Raw genomic sequence first — 25,820 nt, 5'->3', positions numbered from 1 at the left:
GATTCAGTACAATGTGTGTGTATAGTTTGTCACATGACTCAAATAATTTGGAGATGGTCAAGAAGAGACTGTCACAGACCCGGAGGAGAAGTTGCCAGTAACATCTTACAGTAAACAGAAAATATTGCAACCAGTTCAAAATGTTCTGTCTTTAGAAATATTATCAGAAGAGTGTGAGGTAAAACTTTTGCCTGGAAATGACTTCCAAATAGTAGTGCTAAACATGTGTCTTTGGAACGGAACTTCATACGTGGAGTAAAATATGGCGCATGTCTAGGAAGGAACTGCAGACGTTTTTTTAAACCAAAGATAGGCACAACATCACAACAAGCTGAATACAATAGATACAATAGACAATAGGTGCAGGAGTAGGCCATTTGGCCCTTTGAGCCAGCACCACCATTCAATGTGATCATGGCTGATCATCCCCAATCAGTACCCCGTACCTGCCTTCTCCCCATATCCCCTGACTCCACAATCTTTAATCTAGCTTAATTAACCATATCTAGCTCTCTCTTGAAAGTATCCAGAGAACGGCCTCCACCGCCCTCTGAGGCAGAGAATTCCACAGACTCACAACTATCTGTGTGAAAAGGTTTTTCCTCATCTTCGTTCTAAATGGCTTACCCCTTATTCTTAAACTGTGGCCCCTGGTTCTGGACTCCCCCAACATCGGGAACATGTTTCTTGCCTCGAGCGTGTCCAAACCCTTAATAATCTTATATGTTTCAATAAGATCACCTCGCATCCTTTTAAATTCCAGAGTATACAAGTCCAGCCGCTCCATTCTCTCAGCATATGACAGTCCTGCCATCCCTGGAATTAACCTTGTGAACCAGTGCTGCACTCCCTCAATAGCAAGAATGTCCTTCCTCAAATTTGGAGACCAAAACGGCACACAATACTCCAGGTGTGGTCTCATTAGGGCCCTGTACAACTGCAGAAGGGCCTCTTTGCTCCTATACTCAACTCTTCTTGTAATGAAGGCCGACATGCCATTCGCTTTCTTCACTGCCTGCTATACCTGCATGCTTGACTGATGAACAGGAACCTCCCAGATCCCGTTGTACTTCCCCTTTTCCCAACTTGACACCATTTAGATACTAGGGTCTCGACCCAAAACATCACCCATTCCTTCTCTCCACCGATGCTGCCTGTCCCGCTGAGGTACTCCAGCATTTTGTGTCTAAAATATGCTACAACCACCATATGTTGGGTTTGACGATCAGGATGAATTTCTAGGCTTAGAGTATTTTCAAGGTTTGAATAAGGGTTTGTGCAGAGGTCTGGGAGAAATCTGAATGGTTGGAGCCCATGTACTGACTCTGAAAGGACATTTTTCATTGGAGGTGTCAAAATATTTCAGATTCATCAGACAATTCTGAGATTGAAGAAACTTAATTTACTTGCTACTTCTTTTACCAATGAAATGAAACTGTGCATTTGGACAACATTTAATAAGTTGGCTTTAAAGTACGTTGGAAGTTTGCTTGGTTGGTAAAATGAGAGAAATTGGACCTTTGAGAATTGGATTAGTGCAGGTAAGCAAAAAGCAAAAAGTGGTGGGCCGAAGCAAAGGGCCTGTTTACAACTCTGAGTCTTTGAAAAAGTTGACAACTGGTTAAAACAATCACCCAGAGCTCCCACTGTAACACAAACAAGGGAAAATGCAGATGTGAAATAATGGAAAAAGTTGAAAAAACTGCAGATCAGGCGGAATCTGTGAAGAGAAAAACGTTCCAGTATTTTCCGGGTCTTTCCAGTATATTCTGGTTTGATCAAGACAGCACGGTAGAGTTGCTGCCTTTCAGCGCCAGGGACCCAGGTTCGATCCTGTCTTTGGGTGCTGTCTGTACAGAGTTTGTACATTCTCCCCTTGATCGCAAGGTTTTTTACCGCGATCTTCGGTTTCCTCCCACACTCTAAAGACGTACAGGTTAATTTACTTGGTATAAATGCAAAATGTCCCTAATGTGTGTAGGATAGTGTTCATGTGTGGGGATCGTTGGTCAGGGCGGACTCGGTGGGCCGAAGGGCCTGTGTCCGCACTGTATCTCTAAACTAATCTAAACTCATTTCGCAATGTCACAAGGGCACAGGTTGTGGCTGTGTCCTTTGACAGTCCCGAAACATTGTGGGCTAAATATTTGCCCCCGAGTTGTATTTGCTGAACATGTGATGTAGTTATGTGCACTTGCTGCAATCCCATTGTGAAATTTGACTGATTTCAGTGGAACCATCTTTTAAAAGAGTAAGTCAACATGCCTGGTTGCTAAACATGTTCAGGGCGTGCTGAGGACAAATGTCATCCCTCATTTTCTGCTTGGCCGTTCTAAATGAAGGTTAATGAGCACAAACCGCAACGTAGAAAACATATTAATTGCAAAATAACCTTTAATCTCTACTTATAAAGCTCTCTGTGCTATTCTTTTGCACGAGGAAAGCAGTATAAAAACAAGTGGATTAGTTGATCGCAGTACAACTATTTAGTTAGAAGTGGATTAGAAGTGTTCGGAACAAATATAATGATCAAATGCCCCATGAATACACACGTTCCTATGCTGCTACCATTATGAACATCGGTGGAATTAAGTGATCAGTTCGAGAGACTGGACATTTCAGTGTTGATGTTTTCTTTGAATATATTTTGAAATAGTGATGAAATTTTGATAAATTGCACAAACAACTCCAGAAGAGATGATATGACAAAGATAAGGAGACTAGGGAGTGAAGAGAAGCAAAGGTTACTGCTCGTGACCTCAATGCAACCCAGTGCAAATATCAAACTGGTGAAGGGTAAACTATTGAGAACAGACAGTGCAAGGTCTAACAGGGAGTTAAACTTTTACTCAGGTTTTACCGGACAGTTTTGTTAAATTGACCTGTATTTATTGTCACATCGTTATTTTGCTCAATACATCCTTCAGAATAGAAATTGTGAAGCAGTGTGTGTCAATTGATATTGGTCGCTAACTCTTTTAACCTCTGATTCAAATAAGCAGAAACTCCTTGAAATATAAAAAAACTATAAATGTAAACTGATTCAAACCTCTTCCAAAGTTCAGATCATTTTTCCCATATAATAATCACAAATGGAATCAAAATGCTTGACGTTTAAGATCAGAGTGCACATGAAACCAAGGTCAATATAGAGTTCCACATGCTGGAGCTTTGGAAATGTTAGCATGTGTCACTGACGGGGTTAGTGGACTGGGAACGCAGCCAGGCGCCGAGGGAAGCTGAAGCCACGGTCTCGATGCCGCTTAGAAGCCGGGTCGGGGTCGGGGCAGGCCTGGGCCTCGCGGGTCGGAGTCCAGGTGGTGGAGTGGCCGACGAAGCACGTGGCTGGGGTCCGGGTCGGCACCACTGAGTCGGGCATCGACAGCGGTGGACCCCTGATGGTGGTGGAGCTTCAGCTGCAGTGGAGCCTCGCGACGATGGGGCCTATTTGTATCTCTATTTGTATACATTGAGTAAGCAAGCAAAGAATCCCATTGCGTAGTCACATGTGACAATAAACTATTCCTATTCCTATTCCCTGGTTTCTTGGTTTCTTGGTCCTCCAAAATATTCCAAATGGAATTTAAACTGGAGGTGGTGGAGGGAGGACTTAAGCCAGAAAGCGTTTTTGGGAAAAAAGAGCTACCTTAAAGTTAGTTGCATCTGGTTGGGTAACTATGGTAGGGTGAAGATTATTCCATGCTTTAACTGTGCGGGAGAAGAACGAATCGCTGTCTTAGTAGCTGGGATCAAAGATCATCTGTCTTTGTAGCTGGGATCACAAATTAGATCAAATGTCCTCGTCTGCTCCTAATTGGTTTGGGTTTGGTGTAGGTTTTGTAATCTAAGTCGAGCTGACCATTTAACATTTTGCAAAAACAGGTCTAACGGTGAGCTTCACGTCTGTCTTGGAGAGGGTTCCACCCCAGAGAATTCAGATGTTTGGTGACACTCGCTTCTCTCTCATAGGTGTTAGTAACAAATCGAGCTGCCTGTCTTTGGACACGTTCGATGGAAGAAATGTTTTTATTTGTGTATGTATGGGTCCCATGCTGCAACTGCGTAGTCCAAATGAGGTCTAACGAGGGTGAAGTATAACTTCTCCTTGACAGAAGTTGAACAATGATGAAAGTTGCGCCTCAGAAAGTTTAGGACACCTGTTGCTTTCACCGTTGCATGATGAGTCTGACCATTCCAACGCAGATCATTCTGCAATTTGATGCCAAGATACTTGGGTTTATTTGGATTTGGGGGCGGTCCTGTGCACGGCTGCCCAGCCAGCAGCTGTCTGTCTCTTCATCTTTTTATTTTTTATTTTAGTTAGTTAAGTGTTTTGTTTGGAGGTCTAGACTTTTTTATGTGGGTGGGGTGGGGGGGGGAGGGGGAAACTACCTTTCAGGGTCCCTACCTGGTCGGAGAGGCAGCTTTTCTCTGGGCTGCAGCTTCGACCCGTCCTCGCGGCCTACCAGCGAGCCTGGAGCGGCGTTTCCTGTCAGGGACCGCCCAGAACCTCGGCTTCGGCGGCGGCACAGCGCTGGAGCGCTATCGCGGAGCGGGCGATGCCTTGCCCGGGTCGCTGCGCTGGAGCTCCGGTGAGCTGAGACTGCCGGGTAAAACATGCGGAGCTGCGGGACTGTGGAGCGACCAGCTGTGGGTGGCGGCGCTGAACTTAACATCGGGAGCCTGGGATCTCTAGATGAGATCGCCAGTTGTGGAGCTCCAACTGGCGCGGCCTTGTTGGCTTCGGAAGCCGCGGCCTCCAGTACGAAAGCGGCCGTTCCAGGGTTCCCAGCTGCTGTGAGGATTCTCCCGACGCCGGTGCAACATCACCCGGCGAGAACGGCCTGGAACATCGGGCCTCCGTAGAGGCAACTGTGGAGGCCTCAATGGGCCCGACTATGTGTGAACTGGGATTGGGGACTGGACTTTGTGCCTTCCCTCATGGTGGGAGCCATTGCGGGGGGATGTTCTATGTGTTTAAGACTCTTATTGGTGTTATGTCTGTATTCTTTTTTTGTGTGCTGCAAAATGGCAAAAAGCATTTCACTTCACTACACCTGGGTGTATGTGAATGTGACTAATAAAATACCTTTGATACCTTTGATGTTTTGCCTGGATCCCTCTTTCTGGTGACACGCATGGTTTCACATTTAGAAGTGTTGAACTGCATGCCCCATTGTTGTGACCACTCAACCATTGTGTCGAGATCCTTTTGGAGAGCATCTTCACCATCAGCTGACTTAATTGGACGGTACAGCAAACAATCATCAGCGAATAGTCTGGTCGTACTTGCGACTTTTTCATGGATGTCAGTTATGTAAAGCAAAAATAGATGTGGGCCAAGTACTGTGCCCTGGGGTGTACCACTCAACACTGGACGCCAATTGGAGCTCTTTCCGTTCACACACACACACGCTGAAGACGTTTTGTCAGGAAAATGGAAATCCGTCGTTTCGTGTTGGAACGAATACAATAGAATTCAAGCTTCCGAAGCAGTCTCTGGTGTGGGATGACATCAAATGCTTTAGAAAAGTCCAGCACAACTAAATCTGTGATGACGTTACTATCAAGGTGCTTGGCCAGGTCATTTGTCGTTAACATAAGCTGAGACTCACATGATCTATGCCTCCTAAATGCATGTTGGTTGTCAGCAAGAATGTTATGTTTGCTCACGTGTCGCATCAGATTACTATCAATTAAAAGCTCCAGCAATTTGCAGCAAGTACTTGTTAATGAAACAGGACGATAATTCACTGGGTTGGAGGTTGAACCCTTCTTAAAGAGAGGAGTGATGTTAGCTTTCCTCCAATCCAACGGAACATCACCTGAGTCAAGCGATTGTTGGAAAATGAACTGCTAAACTGGAGCCAGTTCTTCGGCTGCGATCTTGAGGGCTTGATTCTGTATCTGATCTGGTCCAATTGCTTTTGTGGTATTGATGTTGAGCAATAACTTCTTGACACCTTCAACCACAATTTTAATAGCAGGCATATCAGCACACGGGCTGGGCGGTAGGACTGGATATGATGAAGGCTCCACATCTTCCCGGGTGAAAACGTGTTGAAATTGGTTTGCAAGAGCTTCTGCTTTCGCCTGGTCCTCAGTGATCAGACAGTTGTTCACTTTAAGCATCTGGACACTAGTGTTGTCTGTCCGTCTGGATTTCACATATCTCCAAAAAGCCTTGGGTTGCTCTCCCCCAAGAATAGAAGAAACATGTTGTCTATGAGCGCTCCTAATTGCACGATCGACTTGCTTTCGCACTCTAGTAAAATTGTCCCAGTCCAGTTTTGTACCCCTTTTTTTTGGCACGGATATAAAACTTCTCTTTCTTACTGCAGAGACGTTTCAGTTTTGCCGAAAACCAAGGAGGACGCATACGGCCCTTAATGAGTTTTTGAGGAACATGATTTGTAACAATATTATTTAAAGAGTTTCTCAGCCACACCCAGTTGTCTTTTATGGATCTTTTATCTGGTTGCAGGTTGAAGAAATCTTTTCTCAGTTTTTTTGCTAAGTCTTTAAATTCCTCACCGTTCACTTTTCTCCAGAGGGAAATTTTACGCGGGTGTTTTGAAGGAACTTTAAGCTTTGCGTGCAGTTTTGCTTGGATAATATAATGATCGCTAATCCCAGCACACGATGAAACTTCCAAAATTAAATCTGGAGGTTTTTATGCAGGGGGATCCTTTTTATGCCCCTGTCCCACTTAGGAAACCTGAACGGAAACCTCTGGAGACTTTGCGCCCCACCCAAGGTTTCCGTGCGGTTCCCGGAGGTTGCAGGTGGTTGCCGGAGGTTGCAGGTAGTGGAAGCAGGTAGGGAGGCTGACAAAAACCTCCGGGAACCGCACGGAAACCTTGGGTGGGGCGCAAAGTCTCCAGAGGTTTCCGTTCAGATTTCCTAAGTGGGACAGGGGCATAATGGGGTTTAGCAGCAAATCCAGCAGGTGAGAAAAGGTCAGAGTTCTGCATAACATTGCCTTTCTACATGTATAAAATGATCACAAAATGATACAGAAATAGGAGACGGAGTAGATCACTGGACCCTTCCAGCTGCCCATGATTCAACATGATCCTCACTGCTCTGCCCTGGGCTTCATCTCCTCTTTTGTTCAATTTCTCCATGGTTTCAATTCCTAATCTTTTTAAAATATACTCTTCTTTAAATATCTTCAATGACCTGGCCTCCACAATCCCCCTGCATAGAGAATTCAAAAGGTTCTCCAGCCTCTATGGCAAGAAATGTCCATGGACCTGGTTTTAACTACAACCTCCTTATCTATGTCTCCTCGTTTATGGCTCTCTGATGGGAACATCTGAATATCTGTCCTGCCATGCCCTTTCGGATCTTTCAATAAGGTCACACTTCATTCTTCTGAACTTCAAATGGCATACTTCCAATTTCTTTAATGACAAAACAACTCTTTCATTCTAGAAATAACCCGGTGAATCTCTTTGGACTGCCTCCAATGCTGTTATACCATTTCTTATATAAGGAGACCAACCCTGTACAGTACTCCAAGTGTAGCCTCATTAACACCAGGCACAATTCTAACAATACTTCACTTTGTCTAAACATCAACTCCCTTGTAATAACGGTCAATGTGCCTTTTAATCCATTTACTTCACTTGCCTGCTAACCTGTTGTGATTTATGCACAAGAACACCACGTTCCTGCCAGACAGTCATGAGACCATTCTGAATTAATAGTAATGTTAGCTCCACATTCCTTTCAAATCAGTGAGTTTTTACAAGGATCAAAATCCCCATCAATCTTAAAGCAAAATGTTGTACAATGCAACCGCAAGTCGTAAAGTCACAGCGTGGAAAGAGGCCTCTCAGCCCAACTCACCCACATCGGCCAACATATCCCAGCTACACTAGTCCCACCTGCCCGTGTTTGGTCCATATCCCACCAAACCGGTCCTATCAATGTACCTGTCTAACTGTTTCTTGAATATTGGGATAGTCCCAGCCTCAACTACCTCCTTTAGTTCAGTTTTTAGCGGGGAAATAGGCCTTCAGCCCACCGAGTCTGCACCGAACTGTGATTCCTGCACATTAACACTATCCTACAAACACTAGGGACAATTTACACATTCACCAAGCCAATTAGTCTACATACCTGGTACATCTTTGTTAGGAAGCGGCCGTTCCAGGTGGCCCAGCCGCTGAAAGGACTCTCCCGACGCTGGGACAACAGCACTCGGCCAGAACGGCCAGGAACATCGGGCCTCCGTAGAGGCAATAGCGGAGGCCTCAATAGGCCTGACTTTGGGAGAACTGGGGATGGGGACTGGACATTGTGCCTTCCCCCACAGTGGTAACCATTGTGGGGGGATGATTTTTTGTGTGCAAGTGAATATGTTAGTCTGTGCCCAAGATGGCTGTCGGAAGGGAGAGTGGACGCTGGCGCGGTTTAGCTGCCGCTGCTCTCTCTTCACATTGTGTTTTTGATTTTTTGTCTTTGGAGCGAATTCTGTCTTTAATTTGTGTATTGGTGATGTCCTTATTATTTATTTTACTCCGACTATATGTTTTTTCTCTTTTGTTAATTTCTGTAAGGTGTCCTTGAGACTTTGAAAGGCGCCCGCAAATAAAATTTATTATTATTATTATTATCTTTGGAGTTTAGAGTTTAGAGATACAGCTTGGAAACAGGCCCTTCAGCCCACCGGGTCCCCGCCAACCAGCGATCCCCGCACATTAACGTCATCCTACACCCACTAGGGACAATTTTTACATGTACCAAGCCAATTAACCTACAAACCTGTACGTCTTTGGAGGGCGGGAGAAACCGAAGATCTCGGAGAAAACCCAAGCAGTCACGGGGTGAACATACAAACTCCATTGGCGGGATCGAACCCGGGACTCCGGCGCTGCAGGGCAGCAACTCTACCGCTGCACCACCGTGGCTGCTTCTCCTGCAGCTTGTTCCATACACCCACCATCCTTTGTGTGAATAAGTTACCTCTCAAATTCCTATTAAATCTTCTCCCCTTCACCTTCAACCTATGTCCTCTACTCCTTGATTCACCTACACTGGGCATGAGATTGGGATAACAACACAGGATGAAATTCAAGCAGGTAGTTACAAGGTCTGGGTGTAGCAAGATCCAGAATGTGTATATGACATGCACACATGTGCACAGTTTTTGTTAAATACCATACCAGGGATGATATTAATACATGTGCTCTGAATGTTGGCTAGAAGCATGTACAATTGAGGGACTACGATGACAGTCAGCATGCAACCTTCATTTGATGCCAATGCTTTGGGTCTCCGGCATGGTGGTGCAGCAGTAGAGTTGCTGCCTTACAGCGTCTGAGACCCAGGTCCGATCCTGAATGCAGGTGCTGTCTGTACGGAATTTGTACGTTCTCCCCGTGACCTGCGTGGGTTTTCTCTGAGATCTTTGTTTTCCACCCTCACTCCAAAGACGTACAGGTTGGTAGGTTAATTGCCTTGGTATAAATGTAATAAAAATGTCCCCAGTGCGTGTAGGATAGGGTTAATGTGCGGGGATCACTGGTCGGCACAGACTTAGTGGGCCGAAGGGCCTGTTTCCGCGCTGTATCTCTGAACTAAAACATCAATGGGTTAACCGGTGGCTGATTTATTCTTGTCATAAATAGTTGGTAATTTTCATGAAAATAACATAAAGCAGGAAATGTGAAATAAAAACAGAAAAGGCCAGAAATACTCAGCAGATCAGGCAGCATCTTTCAAAAGAGAAAAGCAATAAGCATTTCAGGTTGAAGAGATTTTGTCCAAACTGACATGAACAACTTATCTCTACCCACAGATAATGCCTGAACTGCTACCTTTTCTGGTTTAATCATTAATTTCCACAGTGATTTCAATTGGTGGCACATGTTGAAAGTCTAATCCAATTTTGTACAAAACAATTGGTATTGGTGGACAGACTGAATTCTGAAGAAGGGTCTCAACCCGAATCGTCACCCATTCCTTCTCTCCAGCGGTGCTGCCTGTCCCGCTGAGTTACTTCAGCATTTTGTGTCTATCTTCGGTTTAAACCAGCATCTGCAGTTCCTTCCTACACAGTTGGTATTGGCATTGGTTTAACATTATCATGTGCATCGGGATATTGTGAAATGCTTCCTTTTGCATCCTAACGAGGCAAAGCATACACTGTACATGAGCACAATCAAACTATTCATGAGTACACCATGTAGTGAGTCAATTATAAAAGATGAAATAGCGGCACATTTGGACAGCAGTAACAGGATCAGTCCAAGCCAGCATGGATTTACAAAGGGGAAATCATACTTGACTAATCTTCTGGAATTTTTTGAGGAGGTAGGACTAGGAAAATGGACAAGGGGAGCCAGTGGATGTAATGTGCCTGGACTTTCAGAAAGCATTTGATAAGGTCCCACATAAGAGATTAGTGGGAAAAATTAGAGCACATGGTATTGGGAGTAGGGTACTGACATGGATAGAAAATTGGTTGGCAGGCAGGAAACAAAGAGTAGGGATTAACGGGCCCCTTTCAGAATGGCAGTGACTAGTGGGGTACCTCAAGGCTGAGTGCTGGGACGCAGCTATTTACAATATACATCAATGATTTAGATGAAGGGATATACAGTAACATTAGCAAATTTGCAGATGACACAAAGCTGGGTGGCAGTGTGAACTGTGAGGGGGATGCTATGAGGAAGCAGTGTGATTTGGACAGGTTGGGGGAGTGGGCAGATGCATGTCAGATGCAGTTTAATATGACACATAAAACTTAAACATTTCACACATAACAGCAAAAACAATCCAGTCCCTGATGAAACAGTATAAATAGTTAAAAGCAGGTAAAACAGCAACATTAAAATACAGTACAAACAGTCATTAAAATGTCCAGGGCAGCTGCTTTGAGTGGCCAGTGCCAGAGTTATTAAATTGTCAGTGCAAAGCCGCAGAATCAGGTGGAGTGACTGTTTAGCAGCTTCACCGCCTGTGGCAGGAAGCTGTTTAGCAGTCTGGTAGTCCGGGGCTTTGATGCTACGGTATCTCTTGCCTGATGGCAGGAGATCCAGATGTGTGTGGAGGGGGTACACTTTGTCCTTAGCTATTCTCAGAGCTTTTTTCAGACACTGGAACAGTTCTTGTACCGAGGGTAGGGAGACACCAATGATCCTCTCTGCTCCCCTCACTACCCTCTGCAGAGCCTTCCTGTCCGAGCAGTTACAGTTGGAGTACCACATGTTCATGCAGTACATGAGTACAGACTCCACCGTGCCCGTGTAAAAAGTCCTGAGGATGTTGGTAGGGATTTATGTTCAACATTCTAGATTATTTAATCTTCCTAAATTACAGGCCAGAAAGGATAGGAGGGGGATAACCTTGTTAATCCGGGAAGGTGTCAGCAATGTAGGACTAGCTGAATTGTGAATAGCAAGGGGACGAAAACAGTCATAGAGCCAGACTGAGAAGGGACCCAACCCGAAACATCACCTATCCATGTTCTGCATTCTGCCTGACCCACTGAGTTACTCCAGCACTTTGTGTCTTTTTCTGTAAACCAATACCCGTAGTTCCATCTATCTACAGCCACACAGCACAGAAGCAGGCCCTTCAGATTCAGATTCAAGTTCAATTTTAATTGTCATTGTCAGTGTACAGTACAGAGACAACGAAATGCATTTAGCATCTCCCTGGAAGAGCGACATAGCAAATGATTTGAATAAATAATAATAAGTGTCCGGGGGGGGTGGTGATTGGCAGTCACAGAGGTACGTTGTTGAGTAGAGTGACAGCCGCCGGGAAGAAACTGTTCCTCGACCTGCTGGTTCAGCAACGGAGAGACCTGTAGCGCCTCCCGGATGGTAGGAGGTTAAACAGTCCATGGTTGGGGTGAGAGCAGTCCTTGGCGATGCTGAGCGCCCTCCGCAGACAACGCTTGATTTGGACAGACTCAATGGAGGGGAGCGAGGAACCGGTGATGCGTTGGGCAATTTTCACCACCCTCTGCAATGCTTTCCGGTCGGAGACAGAGCAGTTGCCATACCATACTGTGATGCAGTTGGTAAGGATGCTCTCGATGGTGCAGCGGTAGAAGTTCACAGATGGACCTTCTTCAGTCTCCTCAGGAAGAAGAGACGCTGGTGAGCCTTCTTGACCAGAGTTGATCAGCTCCTCATCCCTGCTGACTAAACAAACTAGTCCCATTTGTCTCTGCCTGGTCCATCTCTCAACAAACCTTTCCTATCGATAGACCTATCCAAGAGTCCATTAAAATGTTGCAGTTGTAGTAACCTCCACCATCTCTTCTGGCAGCTCATTCTATACATGTATTTTGTGTGAAAAAGGTTCCCCTCAGGACCCTTATAACATTTCCCTCTCTCATCTTAAAACGATGCCATCTTGTTTTTAGGGTCTTGTACCATGAGGAAGAGGCTATTCACATAACCTATGCCCCTCATGATTCTCTAGGCTCTCAGGTCACATCTCAGCCTCCTGTGCTTAAGCGAAAGAAGACCAAGCCTATCCAGACTCTCCTCATAACGCAAACCTTTCCAGCGTACCCAATCTCTCCCTCTATGTAGCTTCTACCCTCAAGTCCTGGCAACGCTGTTTTACACTCTTTCCATCTTAATGCCATCTTTATAATGGCATGGTGATCAAGCCCGATCGGACACAACACTCCAAGTGTGGCCTCACCAAAGTCTTGTACAACTTACTCAAATCCCATAATAATGAAGCCCAGTGGGCCATGGGCTTTATTCAAGTTGCTGGAGGGGAATCTCTAGGTGTAGTGTGTTTAGATTTCCAAACGCCATGGGAGAAGTTAACACATGAGAGGCTGGTGCATAAATTAAGAGCACAAGGGAATTTGGTGGAGCACGTTAGCATGGATTGAGAACAGTCAACAAAGAGCTGAGGTAAATGATCCTTTGTAAGCCCGAAGGATGTAACTAATGGAGCAGCCCAGGAGTCACTTCTTGGCCCCCAATTTCTAATAGCAGGAAACAATAAATTAAATCAAGTTATCCTCAGTCTCAGAACCACCAGGGGGCGCCGACAATGCCAGCCTCATCAACAGTCTGTCTGTCTTTTCGTCTCTTTTTAAATTATTTTTAGTGTGTTTTAAAAGTATGTGTTAATGTTCTCTGGTTTGTTTTATGTGGGGGGAGGGGAAACGTTTTTTTCAATCTCTTACCTTGCCGGAGATGCGATTGTTTTCCGGATCGTATCTCCGGTCGCTCTGCGGCCTAACATCATGGAGCTGGAGGCTTTGCTCGGGACTGAGTTTGAGCCCCACCGCGGGGACGTGGACTTACTATCGGAGCCTGCGATCCCTTGCCTGGGATCGACGCTCCAACTGCAGCCTGCTGATTTCACCGTCGAGAAGGTCGCAGTCTCAGGCAGAGGCCGATGTCGGGAAGCTCCAGTGACGCAGATGGTTCGACCAGTCCTGACCCGGGGTCAGATCACCTGGTGCAGGGGAGCTGAGATTACCCCCCCCTCCACACTCCCCAAAACCCCCGATGCAGGAGCTTGATCGCCCTGACGAGGAGGGCTCGACTGCCGGCTACGGAGGTCAAGATCGTCCCATCAACGGCAGGCTCAAGGCCCCCAACCTCAGGAGAACAAAGAAGGGAAGAGATTTTACTTTTTTTTCGCCTTCCATCACAGTGAGGAATGTGGAGGAGTCACTGTGCGGGATGTTTATGTTAAAATGTATTTTGTGTGTTCTGTTGCTTTTTATTGGTATGGCTGTATGGCAAATGAAATTCCTCGTATGTTGCAAAACATAATTGGCTAATAAAGTATTTATTATGATTACGATAATTATGATTGTGGAAGACATTGTAAATATTCCTAAGAAAACAGATTAACTGATTTTAAATAACGGGGAAGAACTTCTAATCCCAATCATAATGGATAAGGTATTAGAGAAAAGGTTGAAAAGATGCCAGGACCCAATGGAAGACACCCAAGGCATTTAATGAATGAAAACTTTGGTCAAAATAGAGCACACCAAATTGAGGGAGGATGTCAGAATATTTGAATTTATAGGAGTGAACCCCAGATGCTTGTTCACACTGAAAATAGACACAAAGTGCTGCAGTAACTCTGCGGGACAGGCAACATCTCTGGAGAAATGGAATGGGTGAAGGAAGGGTTTCAACTCGAAACGTCACCCATTCCTTCTCTCCAGAGACGCTGCCTGTCCCACTGAATTTCTCCAGTATTTTGAGTCTGTCTACAGAATATTAGAAAGCAGCCAATGTGACTCCTTTATTCAAAATTAGACGATGGTGCAATGCAAGGAATGATAAGCAAGCTAGTTTAACACAGCACGTTCTCTTGTGGCGATTTGCGCTGGCACGCGGCATGTATGTTTATTAATCGTGTGTACTGGAGCCTTTTTGTGTTTGTTTGGCATCTATGGTTGACAAGATGCTAGAGTCAATAACTAACATTTCAAGAACAATTAATTTAGCAAAGCTAAATATAATCAAAGTTAGCAAACATGTAGATATCTTAACTACTCACTTCATGACCTTTGCTGTGTACAGTTCGTCAATGGGGGAAAGAGGCTGCAGCCAACAACCTTATCGGCTGATCGAACGATGCACTGCAATCTCCGGATGTTGTGCTTGGTGACTGAGCCAAACCAGACCATGATGGAGCAGGTGAGGACAGATTCTATCATGGCAGTATAAAACTGGACTAGCATTGCCTGTGGCAGATTGTGTTTTCTCAGCTGCCTCAGGAAATACATCCTCTGGTGGGCCTTTTTGACTGTGGTCGATGGTGGCCTCCCATTTAAGGTCCCTGGAGATGATGGCTCCAAGGAACTTAAATGACTCCACAGATGTGACTGTGGTGTTGTTGATGGTGAGTGGGGTGAGGAGACTGGGCGCTCTCCTAAAGTCTGTACTGTTCTATATTCAATGTACTATGAAATTTTCTTGAGGTAATATATAATTTGCATAGAATACCCTTTGTGAATTATTATATTAGCATTTCAATCTCTGTCATTACTATTTCAAAATCTCATGTCAACAAAATTAGACTAAAGGCCCGTTCACATGACACGAGTTTACCCAAGAGCTCTCCCAAGTTTAAAACAAAATCAAACTCGTGGTAAGTACGTAGAATGTACACAGCGGGTACGTCACAGCTCGTGGACGTCTCGTAGTGGCTCGTAATGCTAACGGTTGTACTCAGGAAACGCGGAAACTCGTGAAGTTTTTTCAACAGCGTGAAAAATTTCCAAGAGTAAAAAAATACTCGAGGTGAAGTACCACGAGTTTGATTTTTTTTTTAAACTCGGGAGAGCTCTTGGGTACCTCGCATCGTGGGACAGGGGCTTAAGCAATGGCGGCAGCCCTGTCAGCAGCGCGTTAGTTTTTCAACTTTTTTTTTTTTTAGTATGTTTTAAAGTATGTTTTTACTGTTTCTTTGTGTGTTTTGTGTGGGGGGTGGGGGGGTGGTAAGGGGGAAACCGTTTCAGTCGCCTCCTCCATGGAGAGGCAACTTTTTCCAGGTCGCCTCCCCCGTGACCTAACAGCAAGGATCGGCGCGGCCTTTCCCGGATACGCGCCCAGGGCTTCAGCGGCGGGCGCAGCGTGGACTCTCGGCGTGGAGTGGACGAGCCCTCGCTGGGGCTCACTGCAGGGGAGCGCACCGCTTCGCTGGCCCGGGGCAGCCGGCAGCCTGAAGCCGCGGTCTGCAGAGCTCCAGCTGGAACGGCATTTACAGCCCGGGATCCCTCGTGGGGGACCCGGGGGAGGAAGAAGCCACCACTGCCGGCCCGCGGCCAACTTCTATCGCAGGCGCGGTGGCGACTTACCATCACCCCTGGAGAGGAGCTTCGACCGCCGGCCCTGCGGTCTGCGGTGCTTCTGGCTGCGGCGCGGCTGGAACTTTCAACTTTAAATCTTCGACCGCAGGCCTGTGGCCTACACCAACTTAAAGCCGTGGTCTCTGGTGGGGAAGAGTCGACTCTGGACTTACCTGGACTTGTACCTTGTCCTTTTACCATCTGGACGCCCGCAGCAACGGCTGCGGAGGGTTGAGGTCCCGACCACGGGGGGAAAATGGAGGAGGACTGGCCAAATTGTGTGCCTTCCACCACAGTGATGAATGCTGTGGTGGATGTTTATGTTAAATTTTTATTGTGTTTTTTGTGTGTGTGTTCTTTATCATTGTACCGCTGCTGACATATTCATTTCACTTGCACTTTATGTGTAATGTGACAAATAAACCGTATTGTATTGTATTGTATTGTAAGCAGACAAATACACTCCTCAAGGGATGCAAAGTGCTGATTTTACACTCACGCTTCTGCTTGGCTTCAAAGGGTTTAAGAATAAATTATTTCCGGTAAAAGATAAAAGATAGTTCATTTCTATTTGGATTACAGTTGCCTCAATTGAAATTAAAATGTTTTACTTTAACATATAATTACTGAAGTGCTTGGGTTTTCAGGATTTGTAGAGTGCCTACTTAGTCGGTGTTTTTAGTGGTGCCCAACAGCTAGAGAATCAATCTCTGTTACCAATCCATTGTTAGGGAGATAACTGAGGGGATTTTATTTGAAAATCAACTGATCTTCCACCCAGTGGAGGAAATATTTTGGAACTACATTCAAAAATGCAAAATATAAACAGAAACTGCAGGAAACATGTGATTTTGGGTCTGATTCTGAAGAAGGGTCTCGACCTGAAACGTCACCTATTCCTTTTCTCCAGAGATGCTGAATGACCCGCTGAGTTACCCTGGCTTTTTGCGTCTAACTGATGGAAACCTGTCAGCTGGTCAAGTAGAGGGGCAAACTCTAAATATATCAATGACATTTTACAGAACCTGTCCCAAGTATGTGAGGACATTATGGAGTACTTCTAAAATGCCTGAAAGACCATGTGAGCACACGGACCTTAGTATCATAGTGACTACTTCAGTGTTAGAGATCTGCATAATTGTTTGTCTTGGTTTTTAAAATGGTTGCAGCAGTTTTCGGATGGATAAAGCATGAATAAACATTTTATTAGATCAGGACTGTGTTTAATTGCAAATATGGCGCTTATTCCGTGACTTCCGCTTAGTGGCAAGATGGCGCCGATGACTTGATTTCCAGTCAGCGGCAAGCTGGCGCCGATTGCGTCATTTCCGGTTCGTGGCAAGAAGCGAGAGGGTGACGTCAAGATCGCGGCGAGTGCAGAAGACGGCGTTGAATAATTCAAGAGAGCTTACTGCTCCGTCTATGGTGAGTGTGATTGTTGGACGTTATTTAAAGCACGTTTTATGTTAATGTTCTGTTTTATGTTAAAAACCCATTTGAGAATCATGGGCGATTTAAAAAATTTACAGCCAAATTTATCACTTCTGAAACTTTTTAAATGCTATAGGGATCAAGAAAAAACACAAATAATGCCTTACAATAATTTGGTCACTGATGAAATGCAGTGACCAAATGCTATAATTCCCAATATATTCAATCTCAATATCTGCACGGCCAATGTTCGCCAAGAACTTTGACTGTTGTTGTCCCTTCAGCTCTCGCTTCTATCTACCGTCATTTCTCCTCACTTTTGGAATTCAAAAGTAGGATAAATGTCTCTCACGCTTATCCCGATTTCCATAATTATTTACAGCGCAAAAATTGACCATTTTGGCGGGTTTTAACAGGCCCGCTACGCTGGAAACAATGGTAAGTGCTTACCTGCAGTTCATCGCGTGTACTCCAGTTGGCGTAGCGTAGCAACAGTATGGGTCACAAGTCTGTGTGTGTCTGTGTGAGTGTGTGTGTCTGAAAGTCTGTGTGTGTGTGTGTGTGTGTGTGTGAGAGAGAGTCTGTGTGTGGTGGAGGATGTGGGTGTGTGTGTGATCAACAAATAACAAATAGTACAAATAATAAAGTATTTCATAGTTCAGAGCTTATTCATTGTTTAATAGCCTGATGGCTGTCAGGAAGAAGGTGTTCCTCAATGTGGATGTTACAGTTTTCAGATTACAAAAGTCGGACGTGACTCCAGAAGTCGGGCATATGTCAGTCAGTCCACAAGCCGTGATTCAGTCTGTCAGTCCAGAAGCCATGAGTCAGTCAGTCAGTCAAGAGACCATGAGTTAGTCCCAAGGCAGTGAGTGAGTCCAGAGGCCATGAGTAGGTCGCTCACCGTCCCGTCCCCGTCCCCCCCCCCCCCCCCCCCCCCCCCCCCCCCCCCACTGACATCCGCCTGAAGCCGTCCCCTTCCTTGGCTGCAGGACCAACCCCCCCACCCCACCCTGACAGCTCCCGCCTCAAAAAAATGCTTTGCACAAATTCTTCAGTTAGCCCAGAGGATTGTGAATCCCAACAAAACAATGGTATTCTTTAATTTGCCACAACCAATAAATGGAAGGATGCACCTTGATGATGACAATCCAGAATTGCTGCAGGAATTGCAATACGATAGAACTGAACAACAGCAATTTGTGGAGGAGAATGGGCCACTGCTGAATGCAGAGCAGAGAGCAGTGTATTTAACAGAAGGTGAAGGTGAGCACTCAATTTAACAGAAGGTGAAGACATTCCCCTTCAGCAGACCAAATTCCCCATTCAATCAAGTTTTGCTATGACGATCCATAAAGCACAAGGACAAACAATGCAGAATGTGACAAACCGGTATTTCAGCATGGAAAACTATATGTATCTCATAGCCGAGGAAAGATGAAGGGAAATGTCAAAGTTTTCCTGAAGGATGGAACATCGACCAAGAATGTTGTCATTAAAAGCGTGCTTCGTTGAATGATGACCTCGGAGATAAATTCTCAGATTTTCTATGTTAAAATTTGACCGCTCAATCTCTCTATATTTAAATTGTCTCTTTTTATCAACAGCAAAGAGACATAAAGATGCAGTGAGCAGCAACAAGAGACACAACAAGAAATAAATTAATAATTCTCATCTTTAACATTTAAATTGTTCTTATATTTTAAGAGTCATTCACATTTTAAACTTTAATAAATCCTTTTTCCACTTTTCATGCCTGCGTGTTCTTCATCACAGTGGGAACATAATGGGCAGGAATGGCTGGTCTGTGGGAGAGCCACTAAACGTGCATGGGGGGAGAAGGACTGAATGCGTGGGGGGGGGGGGGGGAAGGGGAATGGCAAGGAGCAGAGTTGGGGGGGGGGGGGTAAAGGGAGAAGGGGTGACTGAGTGAACTGCCAACGTACCAGGCATGAGTAACTGCACTGCCAGCCCACCAGCCGTGAGTAAGTGAACTGCCAGCTCACCAGCTGTCAGTGACTGAACTGCCAGCCCACCAGCCGTGAGTGACTGCACAGCCAGCCCACCAGCCGTCAGTAACTGCACAGCCAGCCCACCAGCCATGAATAAGTGAATTGCCAGCCCAGCAGCTGTAAGTGTCTGAACTGCCAGCCCACCAGCCATGAGTGACTACACTGCCAGCCCACCAGCTCTATGTGACTGAACTGCCAGTCCACCAGCCATGAGTGACTGCACTGCCAGCCCACCAGCCATAAGTAAGTGAACTACCAGCCCACCAACCATAAGTGACTGAACTGCCAGCACAATAATCCATTCAGTCCACCCTCTCCCCCTTCTCTCTCACACAGAGTCTGTCACCTGTTTTGGGCAGAATTTCTGGCAGTTTCTTAGCTGCCAGCCTGCCAGGTCTGAGTGACTGTACTGCCAGGTCTCAGTGACTGAGCTGCCAGCCCAAGAATCCATTCGGCACACAATGCCCATACTAGCCCTCTGGAAACCAGTTCCTTCTGCCCACAACACCCATACTAGCCCCCCCCCCCCCCCCCGGCCAGCAATATTGGAATTGGTGTAGAGGTGGAAAATTGCAATGGGTGACCAGCCCTCCCATGTGATGCTGGGACCCAACGGGTCCCACTTAGTCTAGTAACTTTCTATAACTCTCCCTGACGAAAGCTCGCAATGCCACCAAATATCAACTTTGGTCGCTAAATTGCTACACAAAGTAAAGTTACAGTTCAACAGTTGCCTACGGCGATCCTCCAGTGTTGCCATTTATAGATGTATGATCCCACTGGCTCGTCTGGTCTTCTCTAAAAGGTTACATTACAGTAAATTTGGGAAATATCCTTCTACTTTGAAATTAAAAAACCCTAGGTAGAGAGAGAAAAAAACATCAAATTTCCAGCTCCACTGCCATTAAAACCAATAAGAGCTTACTAACCACTTTAATGGCAACGCCTTTTTTAAGTATAGAAAATATATAAATATCTGAATAAATTAAGTCATTCACCCTTCATTCACCCCTCTAGTTTCATTCACCCCAAAATAATTTCATTTGCCCTTGGGTGAGCCATTCACCAGTTTAAGAAGCACTGTTCTAAAAGACCAGTCCAAACATGCCAGCTTTTACAGTGATGGAATAATAGTCATGCTCAAAACAATCTTCTTGCAATCTCCCAAAAATTTGATTAATAACCCAAAATTAATTCTGACAAATATCTAGGTCCAAGTCACTCAGTACAGAATTAGCTGAATGAAAGCTGCATAGGCTGCCTGGGGGAGTGGAAATATTAAAAGGATTAGTGTAAACTTTGACTGCAATAGTGTTGGATAGCATGGATGTTAACAGTTTACAAATGAGAGAATAAAAAAAATAGAACGTGAATGATAAGTTCATGTTCTAGGAGTAGAATAAGGCCATTTGGCCCATCAAGTCTACTCCACCATTCAATCATGACTGATCTATCTCTCCCTCTCAACCCCATTCTCCTGCCTTTGCCCCATAACCTCTGACACCCATACTAATCAAGAATCTGTCAATCTCCGCCTTAAAAATATCCATTGACTTGGCCTCCGCAGCCGTCTGTGGCCACAAATTCAGCAGATTCAACACCCTCTGGGAAAGAAATTCCTCCTCATCTCCTTTCTAAACGTACGTCCTTTCATTCTGATACAATGGCCTCTGGTTCCAGACTCTCCCACTGGTGAAAACATCCTCTCCATATTCACACTATCCAAGCCTTTCACTATTCGGTAAATTTCAATTAAGTAGATTAGATTCGATTAGACTTTATTAATCCCCTTATTCAGGGGAAATTCAGATGTCCTTGCAGCACACTAATAAAAATACAACATAGCATTCAAGAAGAAATTCAACACCAAAACACAAAAACATCCCCCCACAGTGGTTCCCACTGTGGGGGAAGGCACAAAGTCCAGTCCCCATCCTCTTGTCCACCCAGAGTCGGGCCTATTGGGGCCTCCAAAGTCGCTGCCGACGCCCGATGTTCTCGCCGGGTGATGGTACTCCGGCGTCGGGAGAACCCCCAGCGGCTTGAGGTGCTAGGAACGGCCGCCTTCCCACCGGAGACCGCGGCTTCCAAGCCAACAGGCCGCGCCGAGCGGAGCTCCACACACTGGCGATCTCGGCGAGAGATCCCAGGCTCCGAGATGTAAGTTCAGCACCGCAGCTGGCCGCTCCACAGAACCGCGGCTCCACGATGTTATTATCGGCGGTCCCAGCATACTGGAGTTCCAGCGCGGCAACCCAGGAAAGGCATCGCCCGCTCCACGACAGTGCTCCAGCGCTGCGCCGCCGCCAAAGCCGATGTTCTGGCCAGGTCCCCTGAGGGAAACTTCGCTCCAGGACCCGCTGGTAGGCCGCGAGGCCAGGTCGAAGGCGCTGCTCGGAGGAAGGCAACCCCTCCGACCAGGTAGGGACTTGAAAAACAGTTTCCCCCTTCCTACCCACCACCCCCCTACACATAAAAAGATTAGGCCCCCTGACTGCACACTCAACGTACTAAAAATAATTAAAAAAGGGGAAAAAAACGGATAGCTGCAGGTCAGGCAGCCGTTCAGGACAGCGCCTCCTCCGGAACCCCCTCATCGTTATAAACCTCAGCGAGTACAGGCCCAGCACCGACAAAGGCTCATCATATGTTAACCCACTCATTCCTGGGATAATTCTCATGTTTCATCAATGATGTTTTTGATCAAAGCTATGCCAGTAAAATAAGGGCCCACACAGAGCAGTGATTCATTTCTCGTGACTCAGTGACTTGTTTCACAGATGAAAGCAGAAAATATATTGAGGGTTACATGTATTGCCTGTCCTATACTGTCATTGCCAAATGTTTTGAAGTTCCATAGCAGTACTTCAACTTTATTAAAGAGTAAGCCTGTTTCAGGTGAAGGCCACAAATAATACAAACAATTATGTACATTGCAAAGAACGGCAACATTTTTCAATATAAGTGAAGGAAATTTCACTTGAGTAAGTTGCCGCTGGACATCTCTTATTGAAATGCTCTATGGGTCAGTCTATGTGAAAATGCTATTTTCCACAATTCCTAGAATGCACAGTGAGAATTCTAGCAGAGTTGGAAACAGTTCTAAAAATTAACATTAAGGAAGTGCTTCCATTGTTTCTGGTAACTCTGAGCACATGATTACAGTGAAAATGAGAGGATTGTCTTAATCTCTTTCATGTAGATGGCAAGTTGAATCAATTTAATCGCAACAGGCTTTCTTCATTTTGATAACTGTTTGTGCTCAGCTTCAATCCATGGAATTATTAACAATTGTTTCACACCCCCTGTTCAGGAAACTCCTCAAATATGGAAATGTGCCAGTTTCTGTTTACACTGTTTACAAAATTTACATTGATATATAGTTGTTACAAACTGACTGAAATAGGCATTCAAATGCATAAAGACTTGTGCCATGTTTCAGTCCTTGATCATGGGTGAAGTTGGTAGATGTATAGGATACTATCAATTATCCCCAGGGTGGCTGGATGGCACGAGAATCAGGGCAGAATGAAATGGGCATTTAAGTCAGAAGAGGTTACAGGGATGTGAGTGGGGTAATAGAATTGATGAGACTGATCTGAAAGCTGGCATTGACTTTTGAAGCCAGATCGCCTGCTTCTATGTTGTAAGAAAATGTGGTCGGAATATACAAATATGTTAGAAAAGAAGATAGACACAAAACGCTGGAGTAACTCAACGAGACAGGCAGCACCTCTGGATAGAAGGAATGGGTGACCTTTCGGGTCGAGACCCTTCTTCGGACTTCGAACTAGAAGCTGGTTATATCTTAAGATGACCGTGCAGTGAGTGGTGTGTAGGAAGGAACAGCAGATGTACAGTTTGCGCTTCCGCCTGAGCAGTGGAGAACTGTTATGTGCCGGGGGGATACCGTCACATCAAACTGCATCTTAAGGCTTCTTGCCATCACCTGGAGAATGCCACATTTCACACCTGCCTCGCCCTATCTCCTCGCCAGACCTAGCGACTGGAGTTAGTTAGCACCCGACACCAGTAAATGAGACAGTGTTCAAATTCCACGCCCCATCTATGGCCGAGGGTGGCAAGTTGGAGAAAATATCAACCAGGGAGCCCACTCTTCCTGATCTGACTCCACCTGCCAGCATTTACTACTTTTATTTCACCTCGGGCAAACTTGTGACACTAACTCATTTGAGTAAATTAAATGCATCATTTATAAACACTTTAGCTTTCACCAACAATGGCCCGTTTCTTTTATCATCGTTACTTTTTTGCATATCTTTCATTCACTTGTTCTATATCTCTCTACATCACCGTCTATATCTCTCTCTCTCTCCCCTTACTCTCAGTCTGAAGAAGGGTCTCGACCAGAATGGTCACTTATTCCATCCAGAGATGCTGCTTGGCCCTCGGAGTTACTCCCGCATGTTGTGTCTATTTTAACCCTTTCTGTCGCTAACTCCGGCGGTGTGTTTTGCAGCAGCCGGGGACACACTCGGTGCTAACACTGGGGGAGAGGGTTGCAAGCTGGAAGCGGGTTCATTCCCCCAGGACAGTTCGCACTCACCCGTCTTAAAGCGAAGGCTCGGGTCGCGCTGGTCCTCCATCTCCCTCAGCAGCATGAGGAAGAGGATGCCAAAGGAGTTCTGGATGCCGAAGATGGACCCATTGCACCAGGTGACGGCGAACACCACCACCCAGCCGAAGCCCCCGTCCGCCACTTGGTAGTCCTGGAGCGGGGGGTCGGCTGGCGAGTCCCCCGGCGGCTGCGAGCTGTCCCCGGACTCGGGCACATCCAACACACGCACTCTACTCTCCTCCTCAACGCACTCCAATATCTGTGCAGCCTCGACCCCCATCTGGCCGGGCTCTGTCGTCTCGGCATCCATCCCCCAGAGCGGCAGGGAGGGAGGGAGGGAGGATGGGGAGGGTGAGCAGTCTGTGGCAGCCGCTCTCTGTTTACAGATCAGTGTTATCTACACCAGTGTTGTTATGTCATGTGGCTCCTTACTCAGATCCAGCCAGTGTCCAGGGCTCGCCGCTGCCCCTGCACGAATGGCTTGCTCCAGATCAATGCATTGCTTAAATAATATCAGGTGCAAATCCGCCCCCCCGCCGCCGGGTCTGTCGCCAAAGCAACCGGCAGCAGTGGATCAGTCAGTGGCAGCGAGACCACGTCCCCGGACAGTGCACGGTCACGGACTCCGCCTCTGGACCCGTTCACACAGCGGCGTGGGCGAGAGAGCAGGGATGTAGAAGGAAAAACAACACGCTAGCCGGCGGCCAAACTCATTTCCATTAACACGGGGATGTTTACAGACAGGGAGCGAAGGCGATAACAGTGCAGCCTCGCCGCTCCACTCACCCATTGCGGCACTCAAAGGTCCACTTCCCAGCCCCTTGCCGGCTTCACTCACCCACCCCCAATAACATTATCTCAGCATCACCAACGTTTCGTGCACTTATTTCGTATCAGCAGCATTTCACGCAATTCTCCATGCGTGCGATACAGCGTTTCCTTCTTCTCATCGAACAAATACTGGAAAATGGATGGATTCTCGCTGTACATGTGCTGCCCGATCTGCTCTCCAGTGCTTTACTGGTTCACTTTTTTCATTGGGCATTATGAAAAAACCCATCCCACGTACAACTGGCAGCTGTACTATTCTTCATCTCGTTGTTTCAGTTTCACGCAGCGCCATTCTTTGAATAATTCGATTGTTGACCTTTTCTCTGGTAACGCCTCGATTCAAGTTCAAGTGAGTCTATTGTCATGTGTCCCTGTATAGGACAGTGAAATTCTTGCTTTGCATAAGCACACAGAAAAAAAAATAGTAGGCATTTACTACAAAACAGATAAATGTGTCCATATACCATGATATAAATATATACACACATGAATAAATAAACTGGTAAAGTGCAAATAACAGAAAGTGGTTATTAATAATCAGAGTTTTGTCCGAGCCAGGTTTAATAGCCTGATGGCTGAGGGGAAGTAGCTATTCCTGAACCTGGTTGTTGCAGTCTTCAGGCTCCTGTACCTTCTACCTGAAGGTAGCAGGGAGATGAGTGCTTTTTGCCGGGGTGGGAAGAGTGCAACCTTCACGTGGTCCGCCCTGTTTCGACGAATGCAATCAACCTGGCGTGCACAATCGACTAAGATCAAATACTACAAGTTGTCCTACAACTTTAGGCTGTGTACGCCAGACACAAGAAGACGCTGTTTGTTCTAAGCCCTGCCAGTTATTCCAGACACAGCGGTGCCTGCTTTTGTTCCTTTTACCTGTGTTCCGAGCGACTACACTTCATTTGCTTACTTTACTGTAAATGTTTTGAGGTTTCAAAGGGAAAGAGAAAGAATGTATAAAGTCAGCGATGGGGAAGGGACATTGAGGCAGGGCTGCAGCCACAGAAGGCAACGGGTCTATCCCAATGCACAAAGAATTCATTTAAAAAAAAGTAGTGGCAAAATATCCTGGTTTGATCTGAATGGACTACAGCGATGTGACTGCATGATGACAAAGCCAAAATATTTCGATGTTTTGGAAACAAGCAGGTCGCAAAGGGGG

The 25,820-nt window shown here is 45.9% G+C and overlaps 1 protein-coding gene across 1 annotated transcript in view; it reads right to left on the bottom strand.

The window, feature by feature from the left end:
* Positions 1-25,318, bottom strand: part of LOC129702362 (monocarboxylate transporter 8-like) — a 94,512-nt gene extending 69,194 nt beyond the window's left edge. The window contains exon 1 of the mRNA XM_055644130.1: positions 23,819-25,318. Within this exon, the coding sequence (XP_055500105.1) occupies positions 23,819-24,140 (322 nt within the window). The 5' untranslated portion in view covers positions 24,141-25,318. The remainder of the gene's footprint in view (positions 1-23,818) is intronic.
* Between the last annotated feature and the right edge of the window lie 502 nt (positions 25,319-25,820).

Source organism: Leucoraja erinacea, chromosome 12 (assembly GCF_028641065.1).
Source record: "Leucoraja erinacea ecotype New England chromosome 12, Leri_hhj_1, whole genome shotgun sequence".
NCBI classification, from domain to species: Eukaryota; Metazoa; Chordata; class Chondrichthyes; order Rajiformes; family Rajidae; genus Leucoraja; species Leucoraja erinaceus.
This window is presented reverse-complemented; position numbering and strand designations above follow the sequence as displayed.